Source organism: Dermacentor albipictus, unplaced genomic scaffold (genome assembly GCF_038994185.2).
Source record: "Dermacentor albipictus isolate Rhodes 1998 colony unplaced genomic scaffold, USDA_Dalb.pri_finalv2 scaffold_14, whole genome shotgun sequence".
NCBI classification, from domain to species: Eukaryota; Metazoa; Arthropoda; class Arachnida; order Ixodida; family Ixodidae; genus Dermacentor; species Dermacentor albipictus.
In genome coordinates, this window is record NW_027225568.1 from 11972198 (window position 1) to 12000149 (window position 27952).

The 27952-nt window shown below is 44.7% G+C and overlaps 1 protein-coding gene across 7 annotated transcripts; it reads right to left on the reverse strand.

Annotated features, from left to right (window-relative positions):
• Window positions 1-1880: 1880 nt before the first annotated feature.
• Window positions 1881-27858, reverse strand: LOC135905835 (zinc finger protein 211-like). 7 transcript variants are annotated; one of them, XM_065436881.2, is made up of 8 exons: window positions 27511-27857; window positions 25669-25787; window positions 24123-24249; window positions 20627-20700; window positions 17582-17717; window positions 13461-13537; window positions 5604-5721; window positions 1881-3653 (listed from the first exon to the last, which is right to left on the reverse strand). In XM_065436881.2, exons 1-8 carry the CDS (start codon window positions 27630-27632, stop codon window positions 3053-3055), a joined length of 1374 nt encoding a protein of 457 aa, XP_065292953.1. In that variant the 5' UTR covers window positions 27633-27857; the 3' UTR covers window positions 1881-3052. The 7 variants fall into 7 exon arrangements, with proteins under 7 accessions (XP_065292953.1, XP_065292951.1, XP_070384829.1 ...); XM_065436879.2 differs by having other exon boundaries at window positions 5604-5730; window positions 27511-27856; XM_070528728.1 differs by having other exon boundaries at window positions 5604-5730; window positions 25711-25787; window positions 27511-27853.
• Window positions 27859-27952: the final 94 nt, after the last annotated feature.

Consider the following 27952-nt stretch of genomic DNA (forward strand, 5'->3'; position numbering starts at 1 on the left):
GAGTGGAGTCGCTGGTTAGGCTGTTCCCTTCACCAGTTGGTATGTTTGGCTCTGTGAGGAGTGTGAGATGACATAGTACAGTTTTCCTAGCTGGAAATATTTCTAGCCCGGTATCTAGTACTCCCCCCCCCCCGCATGCTCTGTGCTTTGAAATCATCTACATTACCAGGGGGTTGTCTTTATCGAGGCGGAGGGTGTCCGCAAATAGTTTGCCTACGTTTACCCGCCTTCGGGTGGAGGGGGGGGACACAGTATATGTTTAGGACGAAGGCGCTATGTTTCTGGTTAGCTTTGTAGACGAGTTCGAGGAGTACGTGTAGTACGTACCCATCGTGTCTGGGCTTGTGTTACATGGGTGTGATGTTTCTGTCTACTAGTGCGGCTACGTTCCACTTGTCTTTACTTCTGTGGTATTGTTCGTAGCCATGCAGTGTTGGTCAGGTACGGGCTCTCTAGGGCTATGAGCCCCGGTGGTTTTGAGGAATGACCGATGACTTTTGTCATCGCCCTTTTTTTCCTTCGGTACTCACCGCAGTTACATCACCATGGGTAAATTTCTAAGTTTTCGTCGACTTGGCTGTATGGTCTAGGCATTGTTAGATGTTGCGTTCGGTGATGTTATGATCTCGCCTAATTGGTTCGGTCCTGCCACAGCTGTGGCCTTGAATAGGTTGTGTCGTGTTTTTTTAAGTTTTGTGGAGTGAACCTGGTCCTTAAGCTTGCTGTCTAGAGTGGTTTTCATGCGTTTTATTGCTCTGTCTGTGCGTTGTATTGCAGTCTGTTATTTGTTCAAACTGGGCGCGTGTAGCATCCATGTAGGCGTGCATGTGGAAGCGGATGGCAGTGGCATGGGTTTGTAGGTCAGTGATGGCCTTGTGTAGTGCCAGCTCTTGTGGTATTTGTGTTAGCTACGTAACTTGTTTGGGTTGTCGGTTTTCTTGAATGAGCGTTTGTATCCGTGCGTGCATGCGCACGTGTTCCGGTTCAAATTTTACAGATGCGGCGTGTGTGCTTTTTTCATACGAGGCGGAAGCTACTGCTGTCCAGGTTACCTCGTTTTCTTTGGCGGTAGTTTTCTTCAGTGAGGCTTCCTTGGTCTTTCGTTGGTGCTGCCTGCTGAGATTGCTTGGGCGTCTACCGAGATCACCATCTGGGCGAACGAAAGTGAGGCCGGGCGCGAGAGCAGGAGCGGGATGTGGACCTTGGGTTGGAACCAGACTGGGATCCATAGACGCTCGAAGACTCCGCGTAGTCAAAGTCTGAGTCTTCCCGCTGAGCTGAGCCACGAAGGGAAAGGTCAGCCGCAATGGTCGACTGAGTGACCGGGCGGAGTTGCTGTTGCGTTTTGAGTGTGGTGGTGGAGGCAGGTTTCCCTCTGCCAGGAATGTACTTGGCTTGTTGCACATGGTCGCGGCCGGGAAATGTGCCCCTCCGCAAAGAGCGCGATTCGGAACACAAGTGTGTCCGGCGTCTGGGTTAAGGTGGGTGCAGACGTTGCACGCACAACCATTCGGTTGGGGCAGACGTCTGGTTGGTGTCCAGTGGTTCTACAGATGTAGCAGAATTGCCTTGCCGACTGGTTGTCTCGGCAAGGCATCTCCCTTTCGAAGAAGGAAACAACACAGTAAGAAGAACCGTGAGACAGGAAACTATCGCTTTATTGGGCGAACGTGAACCCACAGAACAAGTTCACTAGGACAGAAAGATAGTCCGATAGATCCAAGCACATGCATTGATCATCCAAGAATTGATTTACAGCTAACGAGCGTCGCATGTTCGTACGTGATTTATCAAAGATTCCAGCGTAATTGTTGGTGCTTGCATGCCTTCCAAAATGCGGAACTGTATTCGCGTTGCGCGTGCGATTTGATTACAGAAGGTTCGACTACAACGTAGAAAAAGCATATAATTGACGAAAAATATCGACAATCTTGTGATAATGCAGTCGCGTCATGCGCAGAGTGGTAACAAGCTTTGTAACCTGCGAAACGCATTCACAAGAAGACTATATACAAGTATGCGTGTTAATATGCCTAAAAACTGCATCTCACGTTTCCTGTCATTGCTTGCACAGATGCGTTTGTCACATCAGGGTAAAAAGATTGTACAGCAGTAACTAGAGAACATTGCGAGTCTTGACAGACGGTTTCCAAATGGATGAAAGACTGGCTTTTGAAGCTTTAAGCCACCACAATAAAACAGCTAAAATTATCGTAGTTGGTGAAGACGTGATATAGTGAAGCTTCCAATTATTTTGATCTAATGCAGTCTCACTACTCTCATCAGCTTAGTTTATGGTATACAAGGACCTTAAGTAATGACAGAGATTACTTGTTAGTGTAGAAGAAAACAGTACCTCATTTTTAAATGCTTTCCAATAGGAGATGTTCCCTTCTATGGACATTCGGATATCATAAAGCACAGGGTTCATTAGATCCTGTTCACTACTAAGCTGTCAAAACACCTACAAAGAAACACTGACAGAACAAGGAGTCAAGGATATTGTGAAAGCATTTCAACCTTCAACACAAACTTGCAGCCCATAAGGATTTGTCTTGAAATAAATTTGCTAATGCTGTGTTCGCGAACAACAAATTCAGTTACGCAAACAGTAAGCGCTGGCTAGGATCTGCCGTATACCTCGACATTGAAGCACTCCAAATACCTTTGGCGACGACATCTTATAACTTGGAGAAACCAGATGGCATCATTCACATCGCTTATTTGACTAGGCCGCTTTAACCGTCAAAAGAAACCGGCCTATACACACGATGCGTTTAGTTAGCTCCTGGATCCTCTGAAAGAATATCAGCGTTGCTTCCCCGCACTGCTTCACTTTCACGTTGGTATGCAAAAGCCACGGGCGCTTTGGTTAACTTGCGCACTAGTCAGACTTATCTCTGGACACCCCTATGCGTCACGATGTGTGTAATAAGTTGATCGCCGTCTCCGAATGCATCTCCACACAATTGGCAGGTAATATTCTGGTACAGCTGTCCATCGACGGCTTTCTCTGAGACCAAATGCGCCCTGCGTACACTAATACGGGGTTTCATCCATGCATGTAGCTTCGACGGTGACGATCGAGAGCCGAGTTGTTCTTGAAGGATGCATTACATATTTCGCAAACTAAAGCTCTGTCCTCACAACAGAAGTTGTGATGTTTGAGTTTTTTTTTGGTTTTGAATGGTTTAGAACACTTCGGACAGACATGCGGTTTCTCGTCTGTGTGAGTGTAGTTGTGTGTACGGAGATTCCACGACTTCGCGAATGATTTACCACAAGTTTTGCAAGTGTATGGTCTCTCGCCTGTATGTGTACGTTTGTGGATATCGCGGTGATGAGATTGCCGAAATGATTTTTCACATATTTCGCATTTGTAGGGCCTCTCGTTTGTGTGCGTGCGGTAATGTGTGGCAAGGAGACTAGCCCGGTGGAACATTTTGCCGCAGGTTACGCATTTGTGGTTTGTGCCTGTTGTATTCCGGCAGTGATTCACTGAATCATTCACAGGATCACTTGCTTTGCAAGTGTAGGCTGTATCGCCCGTGCGTTCCATGGTGTGCGCATGTAAGGCATCCTGTCTGCTGGAAACACTGGAACATGCACCGCAGAACTCTTGCTGTTCCCTCCCTCCTGTTCCAGTAGCATTCCTGCAAGTAAACGTGCAATGGGGCTCAAAATGGGTGACTGTTGTTACAGGATGATAAAAACACATTTGCCAATTGAGAGTTGGACAACCTAAATCGCGCGTCCATAGTAAGGCGATTTGCACAATCTTTGCTGGAACCTGCTACATTTATATTTAGCGCTCGATTTGGCGTCTAGATTGGCAGCAATTGAACACTGGAGCTTTTGTTCTGTCTATTTCGTTAAACTTGAAAACATAAACTGTGGTCCGTGGAGTGGATATTAATAAAAAGTGTTATATTTATTACATTATAAAAAGCCTAAATGTAACCTGTGCAGACGAGTAGAACTATCTGAAAGCGAAGCTTATGTATGAAACTTACAGGCTCTAAAGATTAAAGATAGTCGTACTTCTTGGACACGCTAAGGAGAAGCATTCAGGCAAATGTCCAGAAATGTACCCTCGGAAGTGAGATGTTTGACCCAAACAGACCGTATTGCCTGAGCTAAAACACGTTTGCTTTTTATACAAGCCCTTGTAGGTAAGGAGGAGTAACATAATTGCAAATGCTTAAAAGGCGTACTGTAGTACTCGCGTTATCTCAGTCAAATACGGGGGGGGGGAGGGGGGGTAGCTGCTCTTCGTCGGCCATATGTCAATACACAAATATCAAATACATATCGAATAGTATGAAGGGAGCCAGAGTTTTCAAGCGCAGTGAATGAAATCTGCTGCGGAAGGGTTCCTTTTTTTGAAGATCCTATTCTGCAAATATACAGTACAACGCTCATTGCAATGTTCGTCAGTGTAACATAAAAAACCTCTATTTCTTTCTATTCATTCCTTGGCCATGATATTTCTTGGGCGTTAATTTCATGAAGTTTGCATACGTGGAGTTGGCATTGTTGGCGCGTCATCATTCCTAGCGTTTAAGGCAGAAATGCTAGAAAAAAATACGAACAGAATACGAAACACGCACAAGTGCCTCTTGTATGCGTTCTCTCCTGCCTGCTGTTTTTTGAAGTTACTACCCTGTTTGTACTGGATGAAAATTGTTTGCTGTGTTGCTGTTAATATGTTATTTGTTCGTTTACCTGTATTTATTCTAACAAAATTAAGTTATAAGCGTTTTACGTGCCAAAACCACTTTCTAGTTATGAGGCACGCCGTAGCAGAGGACTCCCGAAATTTCGACCACCTGGGGTTCTTTAACGTGCACCTGAATCTAAGCACGCGGGTGTTCTCGCATTTCGCCCCCATCGAAATGCGGCCGCCGTGGCCGGGATTTGATCCCGCGAGCTCGTGCGCAGCAGCCCAACACCATAGCGGGATTTGCGTTTTCAGAGGAACCGGTCTAGGCTGAAGAAAACATTTCTTCAGTGACTTACGTTCGATTTGAAAACTAGTTGGTAGTATTTCATTTAAACAGTTAAATTCCAGCAACCGCATCAATCACAACTTTGATCCATCCATCCATCCATCCATATTTGCGTGAAGTTTGGGTTTGCGAGGATTTCGACAGGATCTGCTCCTAAAATAGTATATGTCAGGGTGCTGCGTAATACATCTATTTTGTGCACTTTAGATGTGGTATTAGGTGCAGTTTAGAGAATCGCGGCGTTCGCTTTATTGCGGAGTTGTTTCTGAATTTTTGATACGTGCGAGGCAAATCAAAAATGCAATTCCTTGCAAAATTAATAATTTTTTCAAATGGAGTAACTGGAATACTTGTGCAGTGGGTTGTTCAGCAGACTGATCTCATTTTCAATGTACTTAGGTCCTGAGCTGAAGATTCCTGTTACACCAGCGCCATATTGTCTTAACTGCAGACTACATTTCGCATTTCAGGCAACAACGCTTTCATCCGTCGCAGAAGATCGTCAGTGGAAGTATAATTGAAGCACAGGCAGCGTTCCGTGTCGCCTCGCTGAGTTCCTCCATCGAAAGGAATTCATACGAAAGTTTGGCTCACCAAGCGTAGTTCCCAAAGATGTCCGATGGTTCCTGCAGGCACGCGTAGCTTGTACTGGCCACTGGGCTGCTGCTGCAGAACGGAAGTGTGAAACCCGTGCTTCCGATTTCTGTGTGGCCTGCGTGCCCTAGAATCAAGGTGCCGATTTGCCATCATGCGACAGCAAGGCCGGAGAATTCCGTGGTAAGAACGCGCAGGAAGAAAGAAGAAACCCTGACAGCGCTGCGGCCCTCTCAAGTGATTCTCTAAATTCGAAGAACAAAAGTGGGAAGCCACAGCGTAACGTTACGAAAAAGACGCCCGTGTGTTTCGGGAGTTGTTCGTTGCTACATTCCTTCGTCTCTTCTGCATAGAGCGGAGCTCGGTTGACCTTGCAAGGGCTGATTTTTGTTCTCTCGCTTCTTGGCGCGCTTCCATAATGGTTCTGCTCTGTGATAAGCAACTCGGCGGCAGACGACGGTGCTGTCGGTCATACAAGAACACGGTACATGCAAATGTATGTACGGAACAATCGCTGCATAATAGGTTGCCGCTGTTATTGAAAAATAAAGTGAAGTGAACATTCGATATTTTACCTTTAACATCTCTGGAACGAGATTGGGCTTATAGATATCTCAGTTAACCACAAAAAGCGATTAATAGTTCACGAAAGAAATTTGTCATTGGTGACGATGAAACCTGCACATCTTCGGGTGACCCTCATATTAGCGCTGAGACAAAGGACATTTGCGTTAGCAGAGCAAGGTCATTAAGGTTCGAGCGGATTCCAGCTGGCTTGGCTTTCAGCGTGTAAGTGCGGTTGGACTTGGGACTTGTGGGCAGACCTTGCACCCCACCCTTAGGCTGTCACAGTATATTAGATGAGGCAAAGAATGCTTAGCAATAAAATTACTTAACCGAAGCAAGAAAAGTTTGGATCAACCAAATAACGAAAAGGTGCATGAATGACATTTACTCAACCATATCTCAGATTATCGGCGATGCTCTTTAACATTGGTGGCACGAGAAACGTCCTCTGGTGGTCAAAATAAATCCGGAGTCCCTCGCTATAACCCAGAATTAATTCTTTCATGCTGTTGAAATGTATTGTGTACGATAGCAAACGTTAGCTTCCTCAATCATCTTGACAGCAAGGCATGGTATAACAGTGACCGAAAACCTTCCCGCACCTACCACAGTCGGTGGATGTGCTATCAGCCAGGTGGTACTGCGTGTTCCATAGGTCAACACGGGTTGTCTCAGGAATTTTGCAACACAAGACAGCTATTCACGTGAGCACTGAGGCAATAGTGGTTGGACAAAGATTGTAGCCGAAGCCAACGTTTCGACTAGGGGACACAACAGACGAGGACAAGTTCCTGTGTGGAAACGTTTGCCTCCAAAATCCTTAAGGCACACAGGCATATTGCACTGAAACAATTTAGTGCGATCTATGGTACCGGAATGAAAGAGGTCCCGTACCAATATAGAAGCTGCCTTCGCGGAAGGGCGAAGCTATTACATCTATAATATATTATTAAAACACTAACGAAAGTAACGTTAATAGTAATTAGACAGTGTATATTCCAAGACACGCTCACGTAATAACTAAATCAATGCTATACCACGTGCGCAATGACACGCATAACGCGTAATCTAATGACTTCTAACACGCCCGGTCAAAAAGATGGTGTGATGAGGAAGGCCGGCGAAGGATACTGTAGGTGCTTGTCCCAGTGTGAACGTTCCCTAATGCCTCCACTCTTTACAAGTGATTTCTACTTCACAGGTCAAGACAGCAGGAAGATATTGCATACCAAGGCGTCAGACTTTTCTGCTTGCCGTTTTTTTAGTCTTCGAAGCGTCCTGGCTCTCCGAAAACGATGGCGATCATAAGTCTCCACATCCCACATTTCCATGCATGCAATACAAAGGGGCAGCGGAAGTTTTTCTTCTACGTAGTGTACTAAAAACCGATGCGGCACCTGTATTTGGAAGCAATAGAGAATGTCATGTCTAGAGCACCGACCGCGATTTGTATCTCGCTACAATAGTCGATTTAAACTTACGCCTACGGTAACACAGACGGACGCCTTCGCTTTTAAGGCTATACATATTCCGCGAATGTGTGCTGCAAGGTATAGACTATGATTTATATCGGAGAGTCGTGTCAAGGCAGCCGCTTTAGTTCAAAGTGCACGGGAACCCTCTTTACCTAAGGTAAGGGAACTGCCGCAGTGTGTACCGAGTGACGTTAGCAGCACGGAAGCCAAATTATATTCCGTGGCATGCAGCAAATAGCCGAGGATCTATCATTGGCCGTTCATCCCCCACCTGAAACTTAAGAGGCTATTCGGCCGAAGATCTCACACGCTTGTGAAGCAACACAGTTACGCTGGCTATTGAACGATTGTTATTGACGAACTTGACACCGGCGGAGAGGGGAGGCTTCGTTCCGGCCGCGAAGCTCTCCACATCTCTGTAAGGTGCCTGGTGATGGTCTCGTGCTGACGATGCCCTCTCGGTGAGCGCATATTTCCCCCCTCATCTCTTAAGTGGTTCAATACATACAAGCATTTGTCTCGCAAACCAGATTTATTTCAAGGGAATTTTCCACGTCTCAATAATTTCTCACGTCGTATTCGAGTGCTGATTGCCGTGTTATAGTTTGTTAACGAAGCTTTCCCTCAAGTCTAAATATTTTAAGGCAGTTTGTCGTGTGCGTAGCATGGCCACGCACGCTTATATCGCCTTCTGTTTCTCTACCACGGTTGCGCTTTAAAACCACGGCGCTGCAAGTTTGCTTCAGAGACTTTCCTTTCCTTCCCTCTTCTCCGACCTCAAACTGGCTCTCTTAACTACTACACGCAGAGACAAAGCAACAGCGCATTTCAAAGGCGATACTACGGTATCCGCATCCACAACGCTGTTCCTGCGATTGTAGGCGCGCGTTTAACTGGTCACGCACATCCTTGACATCAGACCTATGGCTTTGATGTGCGAATAATGAATGCGTAAGCATTTGAAGAATTATGGTATGAGGCATACATGTCCAATTATATAATATTACGTGGATGTGAACCGAAGTGCGAATTCAGCGCAGTATGACTAATATGTTCACACTACGGTCATAAAGCGCGTAACAGCTCTTTTGGCGTATCGAACGTAACGGCTGTAAAAAACGTTACGGCAGTTAAGCCGGCACCTTTGTTCACATTTAGTGGTGCTTAAATTACGGCTTTTACAGCAGGCCACTCAAATTTGGAGCTGCAGAATTGAAGTCACCAGCGGTCCAATATGGCTCCTGCCAACATGCCAGCGCTGGCCGAGATCGAAGAAATTCACGCTCAAAACAAACTTATAGCCATGTATTCAATCGCCCAAATACGACGAAGGCGACGCAGAAGGGTTTGGGTGCGGCAAGTATTTCTCGACAGGGCCGTGGACGGCGATTTTCACAACCTTTTCGCCAAGCTCCGAGTTGGTGACGCTGCGATTTTTCATAACATCATGCGCATGTCGCCCCAGCAGTTCCGCTTCCTTGAAAACCTAATGAGACCACTCATCAAAGTTCGGAGCACGCATCTGCGGCCATCGATTTCCTCGGCGGATAAACCAGATGAACTGAAAACAGTCTCGCAAGGCGCACTGCAAAAATTTTCACGAACACAGCCAATCGTGCGCACGGAATGGTGCAATGGCACTTCCCGCGCTCGGAGCTGTCTGCAGACGGGAGGACGGAAGTGTCGTCACCGGTTGTTGAAAGCCGAAAGCTTATCGGTCATTGGCTGTGTCGCAACGGTCGTAACATAACAGTCGTAAATATTGCCGACCCTTTAACACTCTCACCCACGATTTTTGCGAGAATTGCGCACGTTGGTACCTTTACGTTCGCAGTCTGAACTAGACGCATACGCTTGTTGCGCTTCTGCTTACGTATGTTACGAAAAATCGGCGCCTTACGAACGTAGTCTGAACATAGCATAAGCGAATATGAAACAATCGAGAACGCGCGCGCGAAGGCGCAATGCAGAGCCCAGAGCAAGCGTTCTCGGTCAGCATTTCCTTCTTTGTTTTCATGTCTTCATTTTTGTGGGAAAGTCTTACACTGATAATTGCATAAGGCGATGTTTTGGTGTGAAGTTCTTGAACACAGGCGAATTCGAGACGAGCATATTGACGTAGCTGTTACCATTTGTTTCTTACCCTCTCTGTGGAAAGAATGAAGGAAAGGTGAATTCTGGGCAAACTGTGTGGCCTGGACTGGTCAGGGTTCTTGCACTTTACACAAGCACTGCAACTTGCCGTATTATCGGTGCAAGACTCGCTTGTTCAGTTGTCCTAGTAGTTGACATATCATAGCTACGTATCAATCAGGGTGAGAACTCCCCCACAATGACGTGCAGAAGTAGGGCAGGCTAACTTAAAAGAAACTACTTTGATATCATCAACGATAGGTAGTGCCTAAATACAAGAAAAAAGAAATGGTGAGATTACGCAGTACTTCCCATGACATTTTGACATAATTCATGTTTTCTTAATAAGATATCTGCGGCTAAGCAACTCATTCAATAACCGTTACCTAAAAACTTTCGTTTTATGGCCTTAGAAGCGTTTGGTGAAGGGAGTGACAATAAATATAACAAAAAACTGAATTCTAGGGTTTTTATGCACCAAAACTACGATCTCATTATGTTGCACGCTGTATTGTGGGTGCACGGAATAATTTCGACCACTGCTTATTAGCAGCGCACTTATGCTACATTGCCTCGGTACACTTAGACATCCTCTATGTCATTGTACGCACTTTCTTTTAGATGAACATCTCGCTCCTCACTATGTTCATCTCATCTCATTATGAGGCAAGCCTTAGTGTGGAAGTTCGGATTAATTTCGGCCACTTTTCTTACTGCATGTGAACCTACCCTACAAGGTCGCGGTAAACATAGATATGCTCTTTTTCATTTTGACATCTATCTCTTAGATGAACATCCTCCTGCCCAATATGTCCATATATTTCACAGGGGGAGTGAGTCCCCAAGGTAACCATCCTGAACGCATGTCTTCAGGTCTAAAAGGAGTAACATGCTGCCTGTTTTTTTTTACTCTGTCCATGTCCAGTAGCGCTCCTACAACTATTACGTAAGTCATGTCATGCTCTGTATGCTGAACGCTCAAAGCTGCTGATGCAGTGCCTGTTTCAGGCATCAGAGCTGGTCCTTACCGAGAGAAATTAGCGCGTACAGCCATGATTTTCCCCCGGGTAGCCTTCCCTCTTGTACCTGAGTTTCTTTGGAATTAAACTTCTCTAAATGTGGGCTCACTGGGCGCCACCTTCTGTAATGGCAGGTGCTTGCTCCATGCCTGTGCGGCTTATGATGGACATCGCGTGATCAATGCTGGTGCTGGACCCCAAGCGCAGGTAACTCGTGTTACCCTTGTCAGTGACACCTGTACGGTACAAAAGTACAGCAAAGGTCTTCATTCCTCGCTTCGCAAGGGCAATTTATAGGAAATGAATGCTTCATTATTATCGAGGGTGCGAGGCAAGAAGTTTTAGTTGTGGGGGTACCCTACTGCAGGGCTACCGGAGTCTATGCTTTTCCCATCTATAGCTATGTCTTGAATCGACGCAAGAACTTCGTGCTCTGCGATGGGGATACCGAGGACGAGCTTAATTGTTCTGAAGATTATTACGCTCTATCTCATATCGCGGACACAAAAGCAGAGTGTTCGAAGGAGAATAAGACATGTCGATTTTATGTGCGTGCAACCCTTGACCCTACCATATTTGCTGGATTCTCTAGATATAGGCGCATTAAATACATGGTGGAGTTCTTTCCTTTTGCTAAACCATTACGAGCACTACGCCTAACGCATTACAGAGGAGGACAAAGCAAAATTGAGAGGGCACACGTCTACCTAGGGATAATTTTTTTAAGCCTTATGAGAGATTCTTGACCTCCTATGACACATACATGTGTCACGACGCACTCGCCTTTCAGAAACTGGTTATCAGAACCCCATTTTGCCACTCCCGCGGCTGAAGTTCCTAAGCTCAGGCGTTAAGCAATGCATATTTAGCAACTCATTAAGAAATCGAAAACAGTTGTCCTCGCCAATGGCATTTTGTATGCCGCCAACAGACTATCAACGGAACATCAACAACGATTGGTCAATGCGATTATCTAAGACGTGTTGCAGACAGAAGATTAGTAGGAAAAAAATATGGAAGTCTTAATTCACGGGGCAATGTCATTAAATCGTGCAACGGAAAGCGTCAAATTGCTTTAAAAGCGTGGGATGTGCGAATAGCGCTGCAAGGATTGTAGCTAGTAGCGCATGCTCCCAACGTGCGCTGAAATTGCGTGACATAGAAAAAAAAAGGAGAAGGGGAGAGATTAGAAGGCGTGAATACAGCATAACTTTCGTCAGGATGCGAGGAGGTTCCCTACAAAACAATGAAGGGTACACCTTATTGCTGAATACACCTTTATATTCAATCTGATTTGGCGAAAGCCAGCTAGGAATGATAATCGCATTATTACACCCAATGCCATAGTGTCTATGCCTTCGCACGTCACAAAAGCATTAAACGCCGATTCCGAACCGGATCACCAAAGATTTGAGTTGCATTATCTTCAATTTCCAACGAACTACAATACGATTGATAAAACGTAATTTAAAGAGTTCATTCTTAAAGTCCAACATACTCACTTTTGCTAGTAACGCCGTTAAACTCTCAACGTGCATCAGTCAGTGTTACGAAATAGGTTGCACAGATACTGGCAGAACGAAAATTGCTTGATATATCCGTAGAATGCTAATCAGCTCACAGAATAGAGCATTCGGTGTGGAAGGCCGTTGTATCAGCAAGGTGTAGACTTTCTTGTTAACACAGCGGTATAATTTTCAGGTGGTGCCACACTCATTGGAAATCGTTATGTACTGGGATCCTTAGTCTATCAATGCGATTGAAGCTCGTTAAAGTTTCTGAAGCATATGGTGGGGATACCAGGTAAAGATTTATGCTAACAGAGCGAAAGAACTAGGTAACAATTTTGTCTTATTGAGTTACGGTTTCATTAATTTTGTAATGTTTACTTTGCAGTTGTTGCTTTCTTTCCGAGTATAAAATATCACTTTCAATAAAAATTGATTTGCGGTGCCCCAAATAGTAAACTGACTTGTATACAGTGGGATATGTCGGCTACTGATAACATGCTACGCGTGAGCAATTCTGCCGCTTTGCCGAACCTGTTACAGCGCCGTTACAACCCTCCGTTATAGCAGACACCTTAAACGCCACCTTAAATGCAAATCAGACGCTGGGATGGTATCAAAACATTTTCTATTCTAAGTTTGATCGGTTCAAAGAAAAAAAGTATCCAGTGGTAGCGTGATGGACCCACTGAGATTCTGCTTGCTAAACAAATTGGAAAACTGATTGGCATGCACTGGTTCCAGTTGAGAGGTAATTGATCATGACATGGAACCTAGTCTCGCATTCTGATGTGACCATCTTGGAGTGTCCATTCGCAATTCAGCCATATAAGTACAATTTCGTTCACAATCTTGAACTGCATGATGTCTTAATAGTTTGCATGTATTCCGGTCGACAGAGGCTGAGTGAGAGCAAGGACAGGAAAGGCAGGGAGGTCAACCGCACGAGCATCCGGTTTGCTAACGCACAGTGGGGTGAGGGAAAGGGGACACACATTTCTTGCAATGGACATTGATGAAGTGGCTCATGCGGAAACAGTCTTGGCGCCGCTGGTAACGTGTCTCTTTATACGCAATAAGTACACTTCTGCCACGCAACATTTTGAAACTATCTTCCATGTTTGTTGTAAAGGCGAGTGACCTAGGCTTACGTACCGTCGACGTTGTAGGTCCAGTCGGTTATTGGCCTCTGCTGAGTGTTACATTGGTAAAGCCAGGCGTCGTCAGAAATGCTGCAATTATTAAAGGTGTCGGTGTTAGACACTTACAGCTGTGGCGAAAAAGTTGAAATTACATTTTGTTAAAACAAAGTTCAAGAAAGACAAAGTACGGGTTAGTAAACGGGTTACTTGAAATGTGTCGCACTCACTAAAGGCACACTGCGCTGGCTGGAAAAGCACAAACGGTACAGGGGGCAACATCTGGCGCAGGGCCCTCATCCACCATAGTCGAAACGGCACCTACCTTGACTTGCACGAACATTGTCAGCTTAATGGTCAAATTACAACGAGTATAATGCCTCCGGGTGTAGTTCCCTACATAACATGCGTGCTCCATTTGCCGCAGTGACAGAATCTAAACAATTAACAAGGAAACAAGGAAATGTTTTGCTCTATAGAAAATTTTTATGCAATAATAATAAAACATGTTGGGGCATAAGGAAGACACTGTGCAGATGATTTCTGCAATGCTGATGCAAAGCAGCGCTCATTATAGAAAAATTTCCCTTTACCCGCATGTTGTGGTTCGGCATCGCTGTGGAGAATGGAGTATTTTCGCGCAAATTACATTCATGACTCGCATTCTGGAGCTCTGAGAAATACAGCGCATTAGGGGCTTAAATACATTGCTCTTAATAGAAAATAGATTTTTTCTCATAGCCAAGTTTCCAACTTTAACAGTTCAGAATGGGAGGATGAATTCGAATGATTTGGGGCTCAGCGAAGATTGAGCTCATAAATATTTCTTTGCAAACATTGCTAAGTTTGCTTCTGCGATGCCAGTCACAGCTGCTTATCTGATAATTTAATGAAGGATCAAGTTGCCATAGATGGTGGAGGTTAATGTCTGCGCGCTCAAGAGAGAGCCATCGAATTACTCGATAGTTTCGTCCGAATGCGTTCTTGCTTCTTATTACTTCTTTTTCGCAATAAAGGTCGTGGGTTCGAGCACCCTTATTAGGCTACCTTAATTAACTGTACCTTAGTCATATTCACCCTAATTAACACCAAATGTTGTGGATTCGACTCCTATCAAAGGTCCTGACTTCAAGTGCCTTAATTGACTCTACAATAATTGACTGTCTTTTTTGGCATGGTTAGTGGCGTTGATGTGGAAGCGATGTGAAATACGACGATGACGACGAACGAGCCAGTAGTGATACAAGCACTCCAATTTTCTCTGCGATCACAATGCCACCTTGAAACATAGATCTAAGGCTTTCCGCCTTAATAATATGTCCGTTGACGGATACACTGTACAGATGAGCGTAGCTGAAACGCGAGGTACTTTGCAATTATTCTCAAATGGTAAAGAGTACCGCAGCCCCCTGCCACCCCCCCTTGTGGTGACTTTCCACTTCTTTATCACCGCAATATAAAGTCGCATAGGTTTGCTTTTTTAAAACAATTCGGAGCCCTTTACTATGGATTTCAGTGTTAAAAGAACCCTTAAGAGCAATACCAGAAGTGGTTTCAATGACCCAACTACTCGGAGCGGGAAAAGGGTCAGCTTCCCAGCACTTTGTTTTCTCTTCAAAATACATCGGTCGCCCTTAGGCAACAGGCAATACCACAAGTAATCATCCTGAACCAAACTATTGCTGTTGCTCCAGCGGCCTTATGTTTAAATTACCGGACTTTAATGTATCTGTTATATTTGTATCAAATTCGTTAACACTGACCCACATGCGTACAATTTATCTCTCCCGCACAGCACACGAAACAACCGACACGCGCATAATCTATTGCATCATACATCACGTGCGCGAATAGGTTAAATTCAAGTACGTTCATGTTTAAAGGCGCAGTGGATAAAATATGCCGACAATGAAATTTTCTGGTTCTTCAATCTCAGTCTTCCAATCTGCATTTCTTCACTGATTGCAATCTGCGTTACTGTAACATAGATAACCTGTATTTTTCTTTATTTCTTTTGCTTTTGTGGCACATGCTTGTTTTTCTTAATTGAAATAATGAACATTTCCAGCTATAACTTCTAAGCTCTATATTTTATAAATTTGTATATGAGCAGTAGGAACAGTTGGGCGAGTTTATGTGCTAACATAATTGTAAATCTGCCCTTGAGAGGCAGCGCGCCGTCCCTTGTTTCTTTTCTCTGTGTGCGGCCTGGCGCTATTTCGGAATTAGGTTTGTGTAGTGGCAGTTATTCTGTTACTTTTGTTGACGGTACTCAGCCAAATATGTGCGACGAATAAACCCACGTGACGTTCCTTTGTAAGTCTTCCTTAACTCTACTGGCTTATGTGGTTTCTATATCGAAATATGTACTTAATTAGTAAAAGAAAGTAAATAAACCACACAATGACAATTGATAAAATAAGTAAATATTTATCATTTTGTAAAGAAAATAGAAATTTTTACTCAGGAAATATATGAATCAACATTTAGCCGGAGTCCTTCACACGATCAATGTCGTCCTTAATTCGATCAAAAGCACTGATTACTTGTCTGGGGTAGAACAACATATAGAAACCTCAACTCTATATTCATCTTACTAAAAATTGCACCGACTATTATGGTACTTCCGAATGCCTAATTTGAGCCCAGCTGCATACGTGTTTTCATTTCGCGATATATTGGCAGGTGCGGACAGTGTCTCGTGAAGCATGTTGCAAACGGAGCCAGGTGTGGCGCGACTGACTCGCTAAATGGGAGATCGCGAGAGGCAGCGCGTGGGTGACGCGTGGGCGCGATTCACTGCAGCCGCCGCTGTCGTCACTTCAGTGTCGTAATCCCATTGTCGTCATGCGGTCACACCACCCTCGTTGATGTATCGACATCATTTTTTGTTCGTTATTCGGCCGCAGTTGTGCTGTCGCCATTGTGTCGGGATTATGCCGTCGTTTTCATGCCATCGTTGTCATTGCGTTGTCGTCACACAGACGCTATCATGCATTCGTTGTTATTACGGTACAGCCATCATGCCGCCTTGGCACTGCGGTCGTCCTCATTATCGCTTTTTCCGGCGGTTGCTTTACCGTCGTCGTCATGTCGTCCTTGTCATACCTCAATTATGACTTAAGAATCCACCTGTATTTGTGATGCCATCGCCATTGTACGACTTTACCATCACATCCATATCATTCTTTAACATTAAAATTAAGTTGTAAGGTTTTACGTGCCAAAACAAAGACCTGGTTATGAGGCATGCCGTAGTGGGGGACTCCGGAAATTTGGCCACCTCGGGCTCTTTAATAACGTGCACCAAAGTCAGAGTACATGGGTGCTTTTGCATTTCGCCCCCATCGAAATGGGGCCGCCGTGGCCGGGATTTGATCCGGTGACCTCCTAATATCATTCCTTCTTATTCCATCATTGCGTTAGCGTCATACAGTCATCATACCTTCAGGCTCATAGGTTAGCTTGGTATACGAAAATCATAACAAAGCGGTACAATATTTGAGCACAAGGCATATAGTCGTATCCTCGAAAGTCGAAACATGATCGCTGTACTCTAAAATGAACGTCACTTAAGCAATATGGCTCGTCACTGCATTGTTCGATTGCTTTAGACACCCGCCGTGGTTACTCAGTGCCTGTGGTGTTAGGCTGCTGACCACAAGGTCGCGGGATCGAATCCCGGCAACAGCGGCCGCGTTTAGGTGGGGGCGAAAGGCGAAAACACCCGTGTACTTAGATTAAGTGCACGATAAAAAAAAACTCTGGTGATCGACATTTCCGGGGTCCTCCACTACGGTGTGCCTCATAATCAGAAAGTGGTTTTGGCACGTAGAACCCCATTTTTTAACTTAATTTTCTATTTAGACGGACGCCTTTCTCTGTACTAACTTTGCAAATGCATAAGGCGTAGTACGTACGCATTTGACAAACTTGCAAGGATGCTGAGCATGAGAAGCATGTTAGCACCATGCCACGTGCTTAGAGTAACGGTTGATATTGTGCGCGTTTCACGCATATTAGAGCCCTCCTCCATAGAAAAAGTTTGACAGTGGAGGCATAGTTAAAACACAGGCAGCATTACGCACCGTCTGTGATTTGCTTTATGCAAGGAAATTTTTCCAAACGTGGGCGCACCTAGCAAGGTTTTCCGGAATGGCCGATGCTTCCTCCATGCAAGCGCGGCTTGTACTGGGCTGTGCGTGATTGATGCTGCTGCTGGACACCATAGGTAGGGAACTGGTGATTCCGCTTTCGGCGACATGTATATGGCCTGAGAGAATAACAGCGGTGTTAGCTCGTAAATGTGCAAGGGTCACTCAACGAGCGTCAACATTTCGTGCTGAAAAAAAAAAACCACGAAGATTTAGTTGAGGTTTAGTTTTAGAGTAACCCGACTTCAGTACTTCCGTATGCGGTGCTCTTTCTGTGAATATGCTTTGAATACTGATGACGAAATAGACGTGCTTGACGTAACTCTTGCAATGTAGAATTTCCCCTAAAATAAGTGCTGTATTTATTACACCAGAACATAACACAACAGGGTTCCATGCTGAATACGAGATTACGCATTTTTAACGCAATAGCCCTATGGGCCTCGCGTCACAGGTAATTCGGTATTTCCGTCCGGCGCCGGCGTTCACCGTCTTGTGAGCAAAAAACCATTCCGAATCAGGCATACCGAATCACGCAGGCCTTCCGTGTAGCGCAAATGTGTTACTGAAAGAAATGAGTTTAAGTAAAATGCGTCAGAAATATAGTAATGTTCGAGTTACACACAACCTACTGACATGATAGCATCAGATTGTAATTTGAATATACGAGAAAACATTCTTTTACGCGGAAAGTCAAGCACAAACCAATTTTCCAGCTTTTCTACCACTCTTGCACCACGGGCAGTGGCGTACCCATTTCCGTGCAAAACCATCCAGATGGCGCTCGCCTCCGAGCTTAAGCGGCCCACACAAGAAGCCGCGTTTCAAACAGAAAGCTCGCTTTCGTGCACAGTGTATGCGGCCAGCGTTTCCCGGTAAATATTACGGTTACGTAAGATGCAGTTACCGGGAAGCGCGATAAGGGGCCAGGGATCTTTGAATGGTATCGCGTTCCACTCTTAAAGGCGAAGCTAAAGCGTCCAGCAAATGTCGTGTCTATCATCATCATCATCATCATCATCATCATCATCATCATCATCATCATCATCAGCAGCAGCAGCAGCATAATAATAATAATAATAATAATAATAATAATAATAATAATAATAATAATAATAATAATAATAATAATAATAATAATAATCCTAGTTACGCCCACTGCAGGGCAAAGGCCTCTCCCATGCTTCTCCAACTACCCCGGTCATGTACTAATTGTGGCCATGTTGTTCCTGGAAACGCCTTAATGTCATCCGCCCACCTAACTTTCTGCCGCCCCCTGCTACGCTTCCCTTCCCTTGGAATCCACTCCGTAACCCTTAGTGACCATTAGTTATCTTCCCTCCTCATTACATGTCCGGCTGCACGTCATCATGACTGCACGTAGGGGCATAGACTTGTACCACCTTCAATTTGTACCTCTTATTAAGTTTCCCAACAATTCCTGCCACCCTCTCGTTAATGCTATAGAATTCCTGTATGTTACCAGCTATTTCCTTATTAATCAGGAATCCGATTCCTAGTTCTTGTCTCTCCGCTAAGCCCCGGTAACACAGTACATGCCCGCTTTTTAGCACTGTATGTGCTTCTTTTGTCCTCCTAACCTCACTGAGCCCTATTATATCCCATTTACTACCCTCTAATTCCTCCAATAACACTGCTAGACTCGCCTCACTAGAAAGCGTTCTAACGTTAAACGTTGCCAGGTTCAGATTCATAATCGGGGTCAAATCTTTGCTCTACATTTCCAGGAATAAGCTTATTTCAGGCTTTACTAAAGTTCCGATGAAAAATATGCAAAATTTCGTAAGTTGGCTTTTGCACAAACGTAACCTCCCTTAAGCATAAAGGCCAGGTACTCCTTATAGTAAAGCTCCTTAGTAGCGCAAAAAACTAAAGTTTAGCTCAGGAGATTCTGTCTAAATACATGACAAATACGCCGTAACTATTGCAATAAATTTGCTGATTTCTTTACACTTAAAAGAAAACGTTAAATTGTAGGGACTGGAGCAAACTAAGTTTTGCTTTGCCTGTGAATGTTTTATAAAAAAATTTCAATATGGAATAATTTGTAACATATGAGCAATATCAAGCTTTCACATATAATGGAGCAATAAGAAGGATAACACAGTTTGGAAACATCTAAAGATACATTTAAAGTGGTCAGAATGATATATTACGCGGCCCTCTGAAATATGATACTGTGTTGTGGGCAGGACTTTGAGAAACGCTAGTAAGCATTCAAAATTTTTGTAAATTGGTAATTCATGAACCAATATTGGCCGCCTTAGGTGCTCTGGAACATGCAGTTTTAAAGAACTGAGGTATCTTTTTTTTTGGCGGGGGGCAGACCTACGAATTTGTAAACTACGTCCTTGTCAGTTGTGTCGTCCAAGTATGGCTATCACGCTGTATGGCTTTCACGCACCAACTTTCATATCAGCTACTGTTTTAATTCGCATTGGGGCTGTTCGTATGGGAACAAACACGGTGACGCTTGTAAAGTGTGTCCCCTTCTGCAGTAAATGCACCGCTGCCGTGGCCTATGTAAATGTTCTTTCCGTTGAGGGTGCTTAAGCGTTTTCGCAAGTGGCATCGATGGTCGAATGCCATGCCGTACATACCCGTGACATCCGTGGCATTGTTGTGGCTGTGGGTAAGGGTGGTTGAACTCGGGACTTGTGGACGGAGTTTGCGCTACATTCTTATGTTGTCACAGTATACTGGATGAGGTGAAGAATGCTTAGCAATAAAATGACACAACCGAATCAAGAAAAGTTTGGATCAACCGAATATCGAAAAGCGGTGGGAATGATATTTACTCAACCACACATCATACAGCGCCGATGCTGTTTAACATTGGTGTCAAGTTGAAGGTCCTTTGGTCGTCAAAATAAATCCCGAGTCTCACTATGGTGTGCCTCATAAAATCATGGTTTTCACACCTAAAACCCCAGTATTCATTCATTCATGCTGTTTAAGTGCAATGAAGGCATGGTATAGCAGTGACCGAAAACAATCCCGCACCTACCGCAGTCGGTAGATCTGACATCAGCCATGAGGTACTGCGTGTTCCATTGGTCAACATGGGTTGTCTGAGACATTCTGCAACACAAGACAGATATTCACATGAACACTGAGGCAACAGTTGTTGAACAAAGATTGTAGCGAAAGCCAATGTTTCGACTAGAGGACACAGCAGAACAGGTCAAGTTCCTTTGTGGAAACGTTTGCCTTCAATATCCTTAACGCACACAGGCATATGACACTGAATCAATATACTGCGATCTATGACATCGGAATCGAAGAGGTCTCGTGCCAATATAGACGCAATCTTCACGGAACGGCGAAGCTATTACATCTCTAGCATGATATAACAATAAGGAAAGTAAGGCTAGTAGAATTTTGTGTGTATTCTAATAACGGCTCACGCATTAACCACATCAATGTTATAACACGTGCCCAATGATACGCATACACGTAACCTAACGACGTCTAAAATATCCCGGTCAAAAAGATGGCGTGATAAGGAGGGCTGGCGAAGGAGACTGCAGGTGCTTGTCCCAAAGCGAACGTTCCCTGATGCCGCGACCCTTTACCCGTGATTTACGGCGCACAAATCGAGAGAGCGGGAAGAATTTCGTATCAAGGCGTCATAATTCTCTGCTCGCCGTCTCGTGGTCACCTCGTCCCCACCTCCCCCACGCGTAGAAGTTCACGTGACTTCCAAAAGTCCACCTGTGCGGCACATGTGCAGTGAAACTGAGGATAGAACGGTGGTGGCGACGATGCGAGAGCACCTCGAGATTTCCTATCATAATCTTTCTCACATTATCACCTAGAGGCAAATAGACATCACATTATCATCACATTATCACCTCAGATAGACATCACAGACAACACATTATCACCTAGCTTTCTAATAGACATCGTGCTGCTATGGTAATGCGGGGATATGGGTGTCCGAGGAGCCGTCTCTAAAGTGGCATGGCTTGAAACGTGGCCTTGACTTCATAGACACCATATTTTGTAAACTGAAATATTCCCAATATGTTGTCATCCAGCGGCACAACATCTTTTGGTAACGTGTATTCGCCTACAGTAGACAAGCGTACGCTAGTAAAATGTTGCCATGCTTACGCAAATCTTTTCTGTTCCCCAACATCACGGGCTCGCAGGCAGTCTATAGATTTCATATAATTTTACATCCAAACACAAGCGCTCACGACTGAAAATAACAAATTATCGTTTAAAATTAAAGAAAGAACTGATCATTACATACTATTTCAGCAGAAAAAATCAAGCATCATTAAAGACGAAGTGGTGCTGGTCATGCGTGTCTCTTGAGGTGTCCTGGCTCTGCGAAAACGATGCCGATCCTATGTCTCCACGTCCCACGTTCCCATGCATGCAACACAAAGGCGCCGCGGAAGTTTTTCTTCTACGTAATGCACTAAAAACAGATGCACTTCCTCTATTTGCCAGCTATAGAGAACTTGCTGTCTTAAGCGCCTACTGTGATTTGTATCTCGCCAATATGGTTATTTACACAACTTACACATACGGGGAGACTGGCCGATGCAGGCGCTCCTAATGCTATACATATTCCGTGCATGTGTGGCACAAGGTATACAATGTATGATCCATATCAGAGGGTTGTGTCAATGCAGAAGCCATTGCTGAAGGTGCATGGAAACCCTCTTTGAATACGGTAAGGGAACCGCAACAATGTGTACCGAGTGACGTTAGTAGCAGGGACGCCAAATGATGTTGCGCGGCATACTGCAATTAGCCAAGAATTTAACATTGGACATTGAACACTGACCTAAAACTTGACAGGCTATTTGTAATGTTCGGCCGAAGATCTCGTAAGGTTGGGAAACAACACAGTTACGTTGGCTATTCAGCGAGTGTTAATGGCGGATACATGCGCAGCCGTGTATCTGGGAAACGGTTGCGTCATTTCTCAACGCGGCTCAACCCACCTGCCAAAGTTTGTTCTGCCGCTCGGCGGTCAGCTTATTCTTTATTGTGGTAGCAAGCATATGGACAATCCAGACAGTTGTGCCGTCGGCGTTGCGATCGCCGTGTTGTTCCGTATAAATTCCAAGGGCGATAGTGCGGTCTCCGCTCCCACAACGCTGTGTGTGTGAGTGTAAGCGTGCGTTCAACTGGTTACGCACATCTTTGAACTAAGATCAATGGCTTTAATGCAAGAATAATGGACGCGTAAGTCTTGGAAGAGTCCTGGTATCGGGCACACATGCACTGTTGTAATATTGCGTTAATGTCAACCGGACTGCTAACAAGTGCCGTATGACTAAGTGAATCAGTCAAACAATCGAGAACTCGCGCGGATGCATGAAGCATAGCCCAGAATAACTGAGCTTGGTGAGGCTTTCCTGCTCCACAGACTCTTTCCATATTGCATCGTACTGCTTTATGTTTTCCTGTCTTTTCATTTTTGTGGTGAAGTCATACACTGAAAATCGCTTAAAATCGTCTCGTTGTGAATTGCTTCACACATGCGAAGTGGAGACAAGCTTATTGACGTAGCTTTTCTACTTATTTCTTGTCCTCTCAGCGTAAAGAAAAAACGAAAGGTGAATTCGGACCAAAGTGGGCTGACTAGACTGGCCAGGGTGCCGGCACTTCTATACACAAGCACTGAAACATGCCGTATTATTGGTACAAGACTCGCTTGTGCAGTTGGCCTAGTGGTTGACGTATCACAGCTACGTATCGATCTAGGTGAGAAGTCGCCCTGCGAGACATAAGGAACTACGGCAGGCTAAATTTAAAAGAACAGCTACTTTGACATCATCAACGATAGGGAGGGCTTAATTACCAAAGAGAAGAAATGGTAGGATTATGCAGTACTTTCCTTGACATTTTGGGATATTTCGTGTTCTTGTACTGATATATCTTCGGCTCAGCAGCTGCTTAAATTACGGTTACCTAATAACGTTCTTCTTATGGCCTGTCATACGTTTGGTGGAGGTAAAAATATTACAAATTCAAAAACTTAATTCATGTGTTTTTATTTGCGAAAACCACCATCTCACTATGAGGCAAGTCTTAGTGTGGAAGTACGGATTAATTGCGGCTACTTTTCTTGCTGCCTGCCTACCCACCCGAGACGGCCTCGGTAAACTTAAACATCTTCTGTTTCATTTTGATATCTATCCTTTAGATGAACATCTTCCTCCTCACTATGTTCATATATTTCACAGGGTGGAGTAAGTAACCAAGGTAACAATCCTGAAAGCGTGCCTTCACGTTTACGGAAGTGCAACATGCTTCCTGATTTTTTTTACTTTGTTCATGTCCAGTCACGCTCATGCAACTATTATGTCATGGCAAGTTCCGCCTACCGAGCGCTCAAAACGAGGCAGTGCTTGTTTCAGGCATCAGAGATAGCCCTCCCCGAGAGAAATTAGTGAGTACAAGCCTGATTGTTCCCCGGGTATCGATTTCTGTTGTCTCTGAGTTTGTTTAGAATTAAACTTTTCTAAATGTGGGCTCACCTGGCGCCGCCTTCTACAATGGCTGATGCTTGCTCCATGTCTGTAAGGCTCGTGCTGGGCGTTGCGTAATCAATGCTGGTGCTGAACGGCTGGTGCACGTAATTAGTGCTGCCATATTCACTGACACCTGTACGGTACAGAAATACAGCAACGGCGTTCATTCGACAGTGTGCAAGGGTGATTCATATGAAATGGATATTTCATTATTAAAATGGTGCGAGACCAGACCCGTTTAGTAGTGGGGGAACGATACTGCACTGCTACCGGAGTCGATGCTTTTCCTTTCTGCAACTATGTCTTGAATGGACGGAAGAACGTCGTGGCAATGGGGATACCGAGCACGATTTTAATGCTTCTGAAGATTACTACATTGTATCTCATATCATGGGCGCAACAGAACAGCATTCGAAGGAAAACAGGACGCGTCGATTTCTTGTGCGTGCAACCCTTGACCCAGCATATTTGCTGGACTATCTACTTATAGGCGTATTGGATACGTCGGGAAGTTCTTGCCTTCAGCGAAACTATTACGAGCACTAGACATTGCATGTTACAGACTAGGAGAAAGAAAATTGAGAGGACACATTTCTACCGAGGGATTATAGTTTGTTTTAAGCGTGATCAGGAATTCTTAACCTCCTATGACAGATACATGCGTTAGCCAACGACGTACTCGCCTTTCAGAAACTGGTTATTCGAAGCCCATTTCGCGACTTCTGTGGCTGAAGTTCCTAAGCGGGGCTGTTACCAAAGCGTTACAATTTGAGGTAGTGGCACGCTCAGAGGAAATCACTATGTACTATGACTGTTAATCTGTCAACGCGAATAAATTTGTGGAACTTTCAGAAGCGTATGATTTGGTTAGTAGGTAAAGATTTATGCTAACAGAATGCGAAGAACTAAGCAACAATTCTGTGTCTCTTTGCGTTACATATTCATTAAATTGGTAATCTTTATGCTGCTGTTGTTGCTTGGCGTTATATGTTGCAGCGTCAAATGGTCGGTTGCTCGTGACATGCTATGCGTGAGCAATCCTGACTCTGTGCCGAAAACGTGAGAGCACCGTTATGACCGTCCGGTATATGCATCTAAAACGCCACCCTAATTGCAGATTACTATGTGCATTGGCATGAAAACACTTCTTTGTCTACTAAATCTGATCGGTTCAAGGGAAAAATTACGGTGGTAGCACGACGAACCCAGCAAGATTTTATTTGGCAAATAAAATTGTATGCCAATCGTCGCACGCTGATTGAAATTAATAGTGGTTAAATGATCAGGGCATGCAACGTAGTAGGGGTCTCGGCTTCACGGACACGCTCCAGCTAGGAGCGTGTCCTGGTAGTTCACCTATGAGAAAATTCGCTCAGAAACTTGAAGTGCCTACCTTTTGCATGACCCTGCTTGTATTCACATTAGCACAAATTTCTTACTATGGTCAGTGATAAGGTGGTTCATGTCGGAAAGAGACTTAGTGCCGCTGGTAACGTGCCTCCGTATACGCAATAAATGCACAGCTGCCACAATGGACGTACGGGCTACGTACGGGCATGGTCGTGGTAAAGGTGAGAGACCATCGCCCACGTACCGTCGACGCTGTAAGTCCTGTCGGTTATTCGCCTGGGCTGAGTGTTCCAGTGGTAGCGCCAGGCGTCGTCAGAAATGCTGCAATTAATACAGCCGATGATGTTATGCTCTTACAGCTGTGACAAAAAGTTGAAATTATGGTTTATTAAAAGAACGTGTACAAAAAGCGAAGTACTGCTTTGTAAGACGCTAATTGCAATGTTTCGTCCTCAGTAAAGGCACACTGTACTGGCTCGCATAGGACAAGCTGCACGAGGCGCTATGTCTGGTGCAGGGCACTAATCCAATATATTCGAAACGGCACCTACATTGACTTGCACAAACACTATAAGTTTAAGTGGTAGAGTACTTACAATGTCAACGATCCTTACACATGTAGTGGGGTATATAAAATGCGTACTCCAATTTCCGTGGTGACAGAATCCTAACAATTTTAGAATAAGATATTTTGCTACATGGAAAATTTTTTGGATTAATAAAACAGGTTGAACGATAAAAATGACACTGCGGAGATTACTTCTGTAGTTCTGATGCAAGCCAACGTTGATACTAAAAAAAATATCCCTCGTAGAAGCCTGCCCCCTACCCCGGTCACTCAACGCACGCGTGTTAGCCGGCGTATCAAGGGCTTCTGACGGCTCCGGCAGAAAAAAAAAAAGAGGAACGGAAAGGAAAAAAAAGGGGGGGTGGGGATACGCCAAGAAATCAAGCTCAGTGTTGTTGCCTATAGCTTGAAGTTTAGCGTAGCGAATACATTCTAATGCTCCCTTTGAAGCGTTTATGCCTATTGGTTGCAATGTCTTGAACTTATGGTTAAGGTATGATTCTCTGTATTTTCTTTCTCGTTCAGAACGGAAGTTTGACTGTAAGATGTAGAGTTTAAGTTCATCAAAGTTATGACCTGGTTGGCTGAAATGCTCGGCGACGGCGTCGAAACGTTGGCTCCTGCATTCACCTTGTTCACGTTTTTCTCATCGTTTTGAATTTCCATCTCCCGCATTCCCCGTGTTTAAGCTGGAAGTCAGTGCGACACATAACCGTCTTAACGGAAGACGGCGGCCAGTGAAGTGCAGTCAGCTACCATTTTCGAAAAAAATGGAGGCGTATACTGGGAATGCGAATAGTTAGCACGAGAGTAAGCACCCTCTCCCTTCTTTTTTCGTCAGCGCCATCCGCGTATCGCTGTAGCTTCGTTTCGAGGCTATTTGCCACCCTTTCGTGTGTTCCCACTTACATTGCTCGCGATAGTACTCACCAACTCGGCAAATAAAGTCAGGCAGTACGCGTTAAACTAATAAACTCCGACGTTTTAGGTGCCTGAAACAGGACCTGATAAAACGCGTCCTACAGTAGAAACAGCATTTAGACTTTCACCACCGGGGCTTTTTTAACGAGCGCCTAAATGCAGGTAAGCGCGAGTCTTTTTACAGTGCGCTATCATCGAAATACGGTGGTAACATCCGGAAATGTAGCCGGGACTTGGACCTACAGCATGCAGTGCTGGGTGTGCAGTGGGAAAATCATACATAAGCGAAAAAGATTTTATTCGTTAAATAAATTAGTTTCTCTTTGTGACAAGTTTTATCCCGAACGCTAAGCAGCTTTGTCCTGAACATAACAATACGCACCGCCCGTGCATCGAAGCGCCTATATGCAAGTCTCCGATTCAAAAGCTCAAGTTGGCCGTCAACAAAGACTCGATATGGGTGGGAACATCCGTACAGATGTAAAAGCCTATTACGTGGTTCATGTCTAAGGGTAACAATATTCAATGAAAAATTAATAAGCAGTAACAGCTTACGTTGGGTAGGTGCCCAAAGAAGACGAAGCACCCCGAGTGTTTTCACGGTTTGCGCTTAGGGTTTCTTCATTCGTGAAGCTGAACACAGGAGGCGTGTGTTCGTTGACTCTTTCTTCAGCCATGCCTGATGTTTGGATGGCGACGAACTGGCGTGTATTCACGAGTACGTGATGTTGAAGCTCCGCGCATGCGCAGCCGATGCCCAAAATGAACGGAAGGAAACATCGCTTTTGGCAGTTCGGGATTTAGAATAAGTTGACGCCGCATATATGAAAATTCGAGAGATAGGGCGCGCCACTAGGTTGATGCTAGAGTAGAAATTTTGCAATGATAGCAGAGGCACCCCGATTACCCGTGATATCTTTCCGTTGAATCATCTAACCAAACTAACCCTCACTTCCCCCCCACCCCCCCCCCCCAAAAAAAATTAGTGTTCATGTGA

Excerpts from the sequence above, each read along its gene's own strand:
- LOC135905835 (XM_065436879.2), bottom strand. The coding sequence starts at position 27,632 with ATGGCTGAAGAAAGAGTCAACGAACACACGCCTCCTGTGTTCAGCTTC. Across the intron at positions 13,538-17,581 it reads ATTCCGGAAAACCTTGCTAG|CATTTCTGACGACGCCTGGC; the intron begins GTGCGCCCACGT and ends TAATAATTGCAG. Across the intron at positions 3,654-5,603 it reads ATCTTTGGGAACTACGCTTG|GAATGCTACTGGAACAGGAG; the intron begins GTGAGCCAAACT and ends GTTTACTTGCAG.